General features: G+C 42.8%; 1 protein-coding gene across 1 annotated transcript in view; it reads left to right on the top strand.

Moving 5' to 3' along the window:
- Positions 1-1,097: 1,097 nt before the first annotated feature.
- The window catches only part of COMMD1 (copper metabolism domain containing 1), a 62,144-nt gene continuing 51,534 nt past the window's right edge, over positions 1,098-11,707 (top strand). The window contains exon 1 of the mRNA XM_063152362.1: positions 1,098-1,292. Coding sequence (XP_063008432.1) covers positions 1,098-1,292 — 195 coding nt within the window. The remainder of the gene's footprint in view (positions 1,293-11,707) is intronic.

Here is an 11,707-nt window from a genome sequence, read left to right as displayed (position 1 = left end):
ATCACAAGAACAAGTTTGTACCTCAGCCTGTCAGTAAACCAGCACTGCCCATTAGGACCTAATGACTCACCTCAGGCTGCAGCAGAAGGAAGCACGTCATCGAGGGACAGTGTCTTCAGAAATTCAAAGCAGAGAGAAATTTTGCTTTATGTTCCATGAGTGATACTGATAAACCATGAAGAGTTCCTACCCTGCTCCCTTTTCTTTTTAAAGATAAACAATGATGAACTGTACTCAGGGTTTTTGAGAAAGGTCAGCGGTGCTGTGAGGAGCCTGTACCCAAATGGAGTTCAGTTTCTCATCTTATGTATTTATTGCTAGTGATTGAAAGAAGTTCCTGTATCTCCAGATGCTTTAAAGCTCCTAAAGATGTTGTTTAATCCCAATACCACTGGCTGAAGAGGACATTTAAAATACTGTCCAAATGAATGGAGACAGTGGAAGAAATTTTAGATGTGTTTGCTGTTATTTCTTCCTGTGCTTCCAGCTTCAAGATGTACTCTGTGCTCCCCCTCATGCAAGGACATCTTGTTCTTTGCCTGTTCTCTACCGAAGAAAGAGCAAGGCAGAACAGGTCAAGTTGATCATAAACTCATATTTTCTCTTTGTGAACAACGCGATTTTTCTTTTATGTCATAAAAAGTACAACTATGAAGGGTTTCAATGACTGAAAATCAGGAGGTAAATAATACCACTGTATTATTGTTGTATTAGCAAAGAAAACTTTCTGTAGAAGAGCACACCGTCTCTTTTGTGACAGTGTGTTTGTATAGATGAAGTATTTTAATGCTTTCTTTATATTGAAACTTGTATAAAATGGTTCACAGAGAAAACACTTGGTCTTTATTAGTACCTTTGTTTTCACCCCGTCTTTAATGGTTAGCCCTGCATCTTTCAGCAAAGAATAGAGGGTGGACGTTTCCTTAAACTACATGAGTAGTGGAGTATTTTCCGTGCCCAAACCAGCTCAAAAAGCGAATATTTATTGTACGCACCCAGCTGGCTGCTGTCAGGTTCTGGTTAATGGAACTGGAGCTGGCTCGGGGAGCATTTTTGGCCCCTCGCGGCCGCCGTACCGGGGACGCGCCCTGCCCGCGATGGCGGCGCCCGAGCCGCCGCCGCCGCCGCCCGAGGGCTGCAGGCCGCTGAGCGCGCTGCTGAGCGGCATCGCCCAGGCCGCCTTCCACGGCACCGCCGGCATCACCGAGGAGCTGCTGCGCGCCCAGCTCTACCCCGAGGCAACGCCGGACGAGTTCCGCGCCCTGCGCGCCAAGATGGGCGGCCTGCTGCAGGTACCGGCGGCGGGGGAAAAGGGGCTGCGGTGCGGGGGAAGCCGCACTCCCGCCGGTGTCCGGCATCTCCTCCTCCGGGGGGCTCGGGGTGCAGGGCTCGGAGCACTGCCCTGCCCTCTGCCCTGCCCTGCCCTGCCCTGCTCCGGCTCCATCCCCGAGCGGCCTGGAGCTGTGTCGGGGAGGGTTGGTTGGATCTCAGCGAAAGGTTTTGCACCTGGAGAGGGCTGGGCGCTGAACGGGCTCCCCGGGCAGGGGGCACAGCACAGCCTGGCAGGGCTCAAGGAGCGTTTGGACGCTGCTCTCAGGCACAGGGTGTGGCTGCTGGGGATGGGGCTGTGCGGGGCCGGGAGCGGGGCTTGGTTCCTTTATGGACCGCGTTTGGACACTGCTCTCCAATGCAGGGTGTGGCTGCTGGGGATGGGGCTGTGCAGGCGTCCGTGGTTCCTTTATGGACTGCGTTTGGACACTGCTGTCAGGCACAGTGTGTGGCTGCTGGGGATGGGGCTGTGCGGGGCTCCGTGGTTCCCTATGCTGGATCCCATAAAGCTCCGCTCCTTCCGCCGTCCTGTGCCTCGGCTCCCTGGGAGCCCCTCGGGAGCCGCAGCCCCTCAGGCCCGCGCTGTGCAGGGAGCGGCGGCACTCGGGTCTGTGCTCCCGGGAACGCGAACCTTTCCTCTCTGAGGAGAACTGCAGCTTTCTTGTAAGTAAAACAAAAGGCACCACCAATCATGAGGCAAGCCAGTGTACTTAGTCAACAGATTTTGCTTTTTGTGCAAGGGAAAAGGTCTTTTTCCCCATAATGGAGCCTTTTGGTCTCCGTTCAAAGCGTTGTGTAGTTCCCGAGAGCTGCATGGGCTCAGGGAGCCTCCAGGTGCTGAATCCTTGGATGGCCGCTGCCACCTTGTGGGTAAATGCACGCTTGGATTGGCCACATTTATAAACGTGGTCCGTAGTTTTAAACAGAATTGAGAGATTCGGAGTTTGATGAGGATGATGTCACTCACTTTGTGCCTTTATGAAGGTTCTGTTGTTCATTTAATGATCAGATTCATGTGGTGCCCCGAGAAGCCTGCAGTGGAATCCTAAAAACTGATTCCTTCAGAGCTCTCTGGACTTTTTTCTAGTGGGTAACTTAACAGAAGTGACAGCTAAGTTCTATGGATCCTCATAGGATCCGTGCTCTGGAGCATCTTAAAGGAGCCCCTCGGCCTTCTGGTCACTCTGAGGGCCCTCTTTCCTTCACACCTGCCAGTTTTGGGGGGGAAGGTTGATACTGGGACTGTGCTTTGGAGATAGGGAGGCTTAAACTGATCTTCCCCTCTTAGTATCTCCCTGACTTGAAACCTGGAGGGTTTTTGTGTTATTGCTGTATTTGCTGATAGCAGCAAACTTCAAAAGTGATCCTCTGTGCTTACAACATCTTGGTGCATCTTTGGATGCCCCTCTTGGGTGCTGGTGTCTCCTCAGCTCCTGAAGAAGCAAAACTTACTGCAAGATCTGCCTTTTCCTTTCCTTGTCAATTGCCATGTGAATTTCTGAGCTTATTTATTCTAGTTTTGATACTCGATTGTGAAAAACCTCTATAATTACAAAAACCAGGGGAAAATATGTCTTTGTTACCTTTTTGTGGTTTTATTTTGTCCTTCCTCTGGGTGGTGGAGGAAGGGGAGCAAACAGTAGGATGACAAAGTCTGGAAGCAGAGAGATTCATTGCCCCTGTGACTTAATTGGTGTTGGTGTCTTCTAGGCAGTGAACATGGATCTGGGCCATAAATCACCTCTTGCTTTCACTGATCTGAGCTTAAACAAGGTGAAGGACTTCCCAGTACCTCTCTGCATTCCACCTGTGCAAAGCATGTGGATTAATAAAAAGTCTGTCATTTTTACTGTAGCAATAAAAATTTAAAATTTTCTCCCCCTGGATTATACAGAGAATAGTGCTGGGTTTATGTTTATAAAAGATGTCATTATGATCTACTTCTTCCACCTGTTTCCTTTGCTGCCCATCCATCTGCTGAATATGCATGAATCATCTGACCTCTTTCTAAAATGTCACATTTATTTTGCAGTGAAATCATGTTTCTTTATTAAATTGACTTTAAAAAAAATCTAATTTCTGGTGTGGAGATTCGTGGAAGGCAGGACAAAGCCCTAGGAAGGCTGGCCCTGGAGAACATATGATTTTAATGTTCTGTTAATTGTTTTTTGCCCTCTGCCTTCATCCTTCCCAGCCTCCTGTCCCTTAAGGCTGCAAAGCACTGAGAAACTGGGGGAGAGCAGCTTTTGTGAATTCTCACCCCCAGCTTTTTTGGGTTTTTCAAAGGTTATTTCATCCTGATTAAAACACTAAATTTGTGTGCTTCTTACATAAGTTTAATTTACGGTGTTAGTCCACCGGTCATAGTTCCTTTCCATGTGGAGCAATCCCGCTGTTCTCCTTTTGGTGGCAGTAACCTCTCGCATTTATTGAACGGCATCCTTGGCTGCTGGGTTTAAAGTCTACTTTGGAACAAACTTTACATAAGCTAAATAATAATAAACGTTTCAGCATGAGGAGTAGAACTTATATTTTATTTATAAGTTGTTTTGTTCGTTTTTCTGCTTGTTTCTTTTTTTTTTTTTTGACACATACTGAGGAAGTTACCATCTGTAATAAATATCCTGATGTGTGATGGTATATAGACATTTATATTATATTATATTATATTATATTATATTATATTATATTATATTATATTATATTATATTATATTATATTATATTATATTATTTATATTATTTATATTATTTTATATTAATTGTTAAATATATTTATATTTCTAAATAATATTATATATATAATAATAAGAACTTGAAATCCAGCATATAAATGCGTTGTCCCTAAAGATTGTCTCCCTCCTGCTAGGGACTGCAGCCCTTTCCCTATGAAGTTGCTGTTGTGACCTCAAGAGGGGTTTCCAAAGCATTTTACCCCTGTTTGACAAGGAAGAGACAACTCCATAACAGGGACCTGCCCTCATGGGAAAAGAGCAGAAAAACACTTGGAAGGTTCCCTCACTGTGGAGGATAAAGGCCCTTGCTTCTGCAACAAGGATTTCTGCTAACAGAAACATTTCTGCTAACAATTTCTGCTAACTGGGGGAAAATAAATAACTTCTTGCATTTTTTAATAAGGGGAAAGAGTTGCCAATCTTCCCTCTCCTCAGATACCTTGTGATTCCTCAAATGTGTGAGCTGGGTCATGAACTCCAGAGCACTTTGCAGTTGTCCAAATTTCTGGAAGGCTGAGATGGAGAGCAGCTTCAGTCTGAGATAAAATAATTTTGGAAGAGCTGATAGAAGAGACTGCTTGCTTTCAGCCACTTAGATTTGCAGTTGTGCCTGCATCTACTAACTGAAAAGAAAACCTTTTTTAAAACCTCATTCTTCTTGATTCAGGAAAAAGGAAAAAAGTACTTGTCCTGCTATTTTCTGCCCAGAAGTGTGTCCCATGTAGTGTTATACTTTTCACTCCAATGAATGACTGGGCTTATAATGGATAATTCTCTTTGTTGTTGGGCCAAGTGAAAATGTATTAATAACTTTGCACAGAATTTTGTGGGGGGGGGATGTCTGTAGTGTTATAATAGGACATACATGAGAAAATCATTATTTTCTGAATTATGTTTGCCTGGAACAACTAAATAAAATCACAGCTATTTTTTTTTTTAATTTAGCTAAACACCACTATTATGTAGCTCACTAATCTGAGCACAGCTCAGTTGCCAGCTCACCAGTGTCTGGTGTTACAGCATACATTTTCTTGAATAAACTCTAATCCCACAGTTATTATTTCTTTTTTTTTCCCTTTTCCAGCATTGTCTTGGGAGGGTAGAAAATGTCATGTTTTCTGGAACTAGCACCTGTTGAATTGCAGTGATGAAAATGTGCATGGGCACTCTCCCAAAGCTCTCTCACTGCTTTTAATGTGAGTTATTTTGGCTTTTAGGTTGGTGTACGTGTGCTCACTTCACAAGGGAGCTGGCACAGCTGGCAGGTCACATAAACTGGAGGGGAAAAATGCTTGAAAACAGTGAAGTGGAGAGGAAGGCTGGGTGCAGAATGTGACAGGGCTGAAGAACATTGCCAGGAGTGATAAGATCAGTGCTCCACTGCCTGCAGCAGCAATTTGTTGCTTAGGTATTTCACCTAGAAAGAACAGCGTGCCTGCATCATTAGGGATTTTTTCATGACTTTTTTGTGAATTCTCAAGTTGCAAAAGTTGGGATTTGTGTTGTCAGAGCCTCTCACATTTGCAGTGTTGTTTTCACGGTACTGTGATTCCTGAGGAGATGTGTGGGAGGTGGTGTTAATGCTGGTGGCTCTGGGATTTGGAGGTGATGCTGTTCTGCACCACGAGCATTGTTTTAAACAACAGGCTGTGAACAAGGAGCCTGTACATTACAAACCTCAGCTAACTACACCTGCAAATCCTCCAGGCAGACAGAAACAAAAGGACTCCCACAATTACACTGTCCATTTAATGAGTGGACTGAGACAGAACTATAACTGAGACAGAAAGGCTCCTTTCGTCTGGGATTGTGACATGCTGATACTCTGTGACTGTGCCACCTCAGTGAAAATGGCTCACCTGAAGTTTAATGGTTTACCTGACCTTTTGCAGTGCTTTTTTTTTTTTCTTTTTTTAAGCTTAGCTCCAGAAAAGTGGCAGATTAAAGAAACGTCATCAGATGTGCGTCACTGGTCTGTACCAGGTGTGGTGGACTCTCTATTGCCCAAACAAGAAGCAAATCTCTCTCTCTCTCCCAATTAGAGTGGTGATTTCATCTCTGCAAGCAGAGATCTGGTTGCTGTGCCCCACTTGAGGAGGTTGGTGCTCCCTGTGTGCTTCTAGAGCAGGCAGGTCAGCACTGGCTCTTCTCGTGTCTAATGCCTCTGCACTACCTCTGAATTTAAGAATATCCTACTGGAACTTGAATCTGCTAATTACCAGGTTATGGACTTCCAGAACAGCATGCTGCTGCGGAGGTTGGACTCCCTGGTGGTGGCAGTGCTTCATGTCCTGCTGATTCCCACTTTCCCATCCAAATATATGGTTTAGTTTGTTGCATTTGTAGGACTTCTGCAAGTACGTAGCACTTTCATCATTAATGACCTCATTTCTCAAAAAAAACCCCCAAAAAAACCTAAACCCTACAGGTGAGATTTCATAAGTTACGCACACATATGTGTGTCTGTGAGCAGCTTAATCTGTGTATATAGAAGGGTCTGTGCACACAGACACTCCCATGCACAGAAAGGGAAATATATTGGTTATGCTGAAATTCATTATTCCAACCTGATCCCTACAGTGTTTCTCTTGAGCTGAACAGGAGTCTACCCTGATTGAAGAACAGGGAGTCAGATCTTGCCTTTGAAGATCATTATTGCAAATTAAATGCTTTTACTATGCTTAATTAGTATTCATCAAACACAGGCTGTATGGAACGTATTTGAAAAGGGAGAAGGACTCCCTTAGGCTTCACATGTAGTTTTGTGCCTTTATTTCAGTACCACTATGGCTCCATTCCCTGCTCCCCAAAGTGTGTGGGAAATGATGGAGAGGGTAATGAGGCTCAGTGCCATCATCTCACTGCACTGGTGATTTTCTGGACTACTTTTGAGTGGTCTTTCCTATTTTAAATGTGGGACTCTGAAAAGGGGAGAACTTGAGCTGTCTTGTCTTCAGTTTGATGCATAAAGAAAGACTAGAAGAAAGGAAAGGCTCAGTGCTGAAATTTTCTTCTTTATTAAATGCTACTCTAAAAATGGTGTCTCTTACAACTGGTGTGAAGGAAGATGAGTTCTTGCTTGCTCTAGGAGCCAACTGATGGTGTCAAGGAAGTAAAAATATTCATTTCAACCTCCCTGCTCTCATGTGAGGCTGCCACACAGCTGAGCAGAAAATAGACCTTTCTTTCTTCTTTCTTGCTCTCTTTCTTCAGAGAGTGTGGTTAACACATTGACTAGCACTCTGTCAGAGATGCAGGAGTGTGGTGTGCACTTGGGTGAAGTTCACAGCTAGTGCATGAAAAGGAAACTTGGATGACACAACTCAACCTTTTTACAAGCTGAACTTCTGAAATTTTTAATTCCTATTAACACTTAGCTACAATCTTGGCATGATGTAATTTAGATTTTTGACTGTGCTAGTGTGTAGCAACTGGGTGCAGTATATCCAACAACTTACTAGAAAGAAAAAAGTGAAGACAAGACTAAAAATTTTGTATGGTATGGCTAGAATCTGCTAGTATGGCTGGAATTATTGTAGTTTGAAGCTTGTACTCTGGATTTCTTCCAGTCTGGTGACCAAATATGATGGAGCCTGACTTCTTCAACATTTGGATGACATTTGTTTTTTCAATAGTTTATTTAATTAAAAAAAAAAAAAAAAAGGAAAAGCTTTAGTGGCACAAAATACCAGGCACTGCAAATGTTACATGAAGTCCTTTTCCACTGATGTTTTAGTCCTCAAACCCAATGGGACAGAAGTTGTCAGGTGAAAACATCTGACAGCTTGAGCTGCTGAGTGCCTCCTGTGTTTCCCCAGGAGCTCCCTGGGCAGTCAGGATTAGCTGCAGCTTCCTGGAGGGCTCCAAGATCATCCCTGGGGGATGATTTATTTTATAACAAGGTGAATTGAGTCACTTTATTTAAAGGCAGGGCCTAAAATACCTCGTTTTTAATTCTATAATTATCATTATAAATGTATGCTTTTAGACTGTGAATTTTAAGGGAAGGATTCATTTATGGAGTAAGTAAGAATGAGTGGAACATTGATGGCCTGCATTGTGAAGTTTAAGGGTTCATTATTGGGAAAACCAAACTGGCTTGGTTGGTTTGTGAGCTTTGGTTGGTTTTGTGTGGTTGTTTTTGTTTGGTTTGTTTTGTTTGGGCAGTTTGTTTTTTTGTTTGTTTGTTTGTTTTGAGGGGAAGGCATTTTTGGTTTGTATTCTTAACACCTGAAGCTTAAGCACAGTAGTTTTCCATATATTTTTACCATTGGATTTACCAGTCATAAACAAGGAAACCAAATCTTCCTTTACTTATTTTAGCCACCCAGCTATTTAAAAATTGCACTGTTTGAACAAAGTAAGTTGGACTTGCCTTTTCCTTTGTTTACAGTGCATGAGCACCTTGTTCTGGTTGATAGGCAAGATCTAATTCAGAGTATTCTGTCTTTTATAAAGTTGGTAGTTTTAGAATTGTACAGCAAGCCTGGGACTCCCTCCTCATTCTCAGTTCCCAGTGGAGTTCAGTATCTGTTTTTCTGTGTTTGAGGACTGCAAGTTGAATTTTTAAAGGTGACAGTGATCTTGGAATGCATTTCTTGATCCCTCTAATTCTCTGGCATATTCTGTATTTACCTCTTTACAATGCTGGTTTATATGTGGTTTCATCTAAGTAAAAATAGACTGCAACAATCTCATGAAAACAAGACATAAAATATTCTATTCAAAGAAAATGTGACCTAACATTCAACTTGTCCAAACAGTTTATAGCCTTAAGTGTTTTTCTAACTATTTAAAAAATATTTTTGTCATTGTGTCACGTCATTGTGCATGTTAATACATTTCTGAAAGCATGTTTTTTCACATCTCTCTCTCTTCCCTAACAGTAAAAAGTGGCAATACAAATATAGTTTGAGCAAAATCTGTGGGTTTTTTTCCAAATAAGGTTAGATTTTTTTCTGGTTGAGATGTTTTGGGATCTTTGCCAAAAGATTTCTACCTCAGCTTGGTGGGTAGTTTTTCCTTTCCTTTCCTTGCAGTCTCTCTGAACTGTGATGCCAGGATTATGAAATATGTTTTGAAGATACAGGCAGACACTGAAGTAGTATCTGTGTGAAAGGCAAGTAATCAACAGACATTTTTACTCCTTTTCTGACATTTACACATGGCTTTGTTGTCTCTCTTCAGACTGTCACATCAGATGTGCTGTTCTCTCAGACTCTTTTTGCCTTTTCTGGTTCAAAAGTGGTTTTTATTCTCTGCTGACAAGCTGTTTGTATAAGTACCTTTTAGTTTTACACAGTCACACATGGCAGAAATATTTTGTGTATTTGGATTAGTTGTGATCCCTTTTTTATTTTTTCATTTAGCTCAAACTTTTAACATTTTTGAAGTGTGAAAAAATGCTTGTAACTCCCTTTTTCTGTCAAAGAAAAAAATGGTACATTTATGATTTACATTTGCTTGGCAAGGAAAGTGGGTTTGTTCATTTTATGACATGTCAGGAAATCTATAAAAAGTCTCATAATGAACAGAAAGCTCTAATGAAGTTGTCCAGTTCATGTGGACAAATGGCAGGGAGTTTAGTGAATAGGAGTAGCCCCCAATTGACTAAAAGACAAAAAGACAAAAGCCACAGGAAAAATTAATTGAATTAGTTTGATGCCAAGGGTTGTAGTGTCTTGCAGCAATTGATTGCTGAAGTTTCTAAAACAGCTGAGGCCTTAAAATGTGAAATCTAAAAGCAGATTTTCAGCAGCAAGCAGTTTCCACTGGTGGGGTACCTGCAAACTCTGCCAGCCACAGCAGTGACCAGGGCTGGGCAGGCACAGGGCTGGGAAGGGGTTCCTACAAGCTTTGGGAACCTGATGGCTTGGCCAGCTCTACTGATGGATGATTCCAGCAGCCCAACCTGATGGAGACAGAGAACCACCCTCTCTGGGGTAATCCCGTTAGTGTTTGATGGGATTCTCTTGGAGAGGGCTTTGGTTGATGTCTTAGCTGTTTCATCACATCATTAGCTTTTCCTCTCCCCAAATGTTAATTGTATTTAGTGCAGAGATAATGTTTGATACAGGAAATGGCAATCTTTATGGGAAAGTGAGAGATGATTTCTTCCAAGCTCCCTGCTTTGGCCTTTGCTCCTATCAGGTGATGTTTTCCAGCAACAGGGATGGAGAGGAGGATTTACACTTGGGAATCCCATGCTGAGGAGTTTGACCTGTTGCTCCTTTCTCCTCATAAAGGTTTGGCTGTTTGCAGCCACCAGGCTGCTGCTGGTTTGGGGAACATGTTTTATGTTTCACTGAGCTGACAGGAGGGAAAACAATTTTCCCTGTGCTGAAAGGAAGCCCTGGTGGCTGGGATCCTGAGAATGGAAGCTTCCCTCTCACCTGTCAGCTCTGTCAGCATGTAACATGAGTTGTCAAAGTAGGTGCTGAAGGAGCAGCTGGCAGAGCACTGTTGCTTGCTTCCTGTGAAGCACTGTAGTCTGTAAGCTTGTCTCCTTTGCTGGCTGATCTGTGTGCTGCTCTGAACACAGGGTTATGGCTAAGGCAGGGGTGTGTTCCCAGCCTGGGCTGGGAGTGCAGAAATCCTTCTTCTTGCAGGTAGGAAATGGAACTCCAGCTGCTGCTTAGAGTGGCAATAACAGGTAATGCACAATGGTGCTGGCAATTGGAGAGATTGGAGTCAGAATTTGTCACTAAAAGGGAGTATATGGCAGCAGTGGAGGGATGAGACTCATAGAGCTCATGTTTTTCACTGCTAGAGCATCTCTGCTTTATGTCCAAATGCAAGCCAAGGGACAGATTAGCTGAGGTAACCATTAACTTGTAAGATGCAGACAATCAAGGTACTCTGAGTAAAAGTGGAAATTTAATTCACGATACTGAGTTCTGTTTCTGTGCTTGGTTCATAATAAAGCAAGTTTGTGCTGATTTCACTGACAGGATCACTGCTTGCAAAGCTCCAACAAGCTCTGCTAATGTCTGCACCATTACTGCACTCAGGGTAGGGCTACAACTTTTTTTTTTTTCCGTGTCTTCCAAATGAAGAAGTGCTCCAACTTCTATTTTTAACTCCCCTAAGTGAAATGAGATTAGACATGAAGCAGTAGTCTGCGGCAGCAAGTAATTTTCCCAGAATGATTGTAGAAACCTGATAAACAGAGATCTCTTTTATTGTAAGAGAGTAGAGGGGAAGAAGAAAGGGCTGAGCACGTGGTCTCCCAAGGGAATGACAGATCGTGTCACCAGTTCCAGGACTGTCACTGTGTCTGTCTCTCTTTTCCTGCTTTTACTCCATCTCGTGATTTTTTTTTTATTTATTTATTTACCATCTGCTATTTTCTGTCCTATCTGGATTTCTTCTGCCTTTTATTTACCTCTCTGTCTTTGGCAATAGTCCATTAAACAGCTTTCATCTGGTGAGTGTTCTTGCTTCTGAATCCAGCTCCTTCAGGGCTGGAGAAGAAACCATTTTAGACTGAGTAATGTAACCTCTAAAGATCTGTATGTTCTCCAAGAAAACAGCTCCCTTCTGCTGAAACTGAGTTCAGGGAGCACATGTGTGTGCACATTCATTTTGAAAGAGGTTGAACCTCTCAAACTTCTCTGTAATACAGTTGCATCTTTAAGAATACTG

The sequence above is a fragment of the Melospiza melodia genome, chromosome 3 (assembly GCF_035770615.1).
Source record: "Melospiza melodia melodia isolate bMelMel2 chromosome 3, bMelMel2.pri, whole genome shotgun sequence".
Lineage (NCBI taxonomy): Eukaryota > Metazoa > Chordata > Aves > Passeriformes > Passerellidae > Melospiza > Melospiza melodia.
The sequence above is the reverse complement of the archived record's forward strand: the minus strand, read 5'-3'. Positions and strand labels throughout refer to the sequence as shown.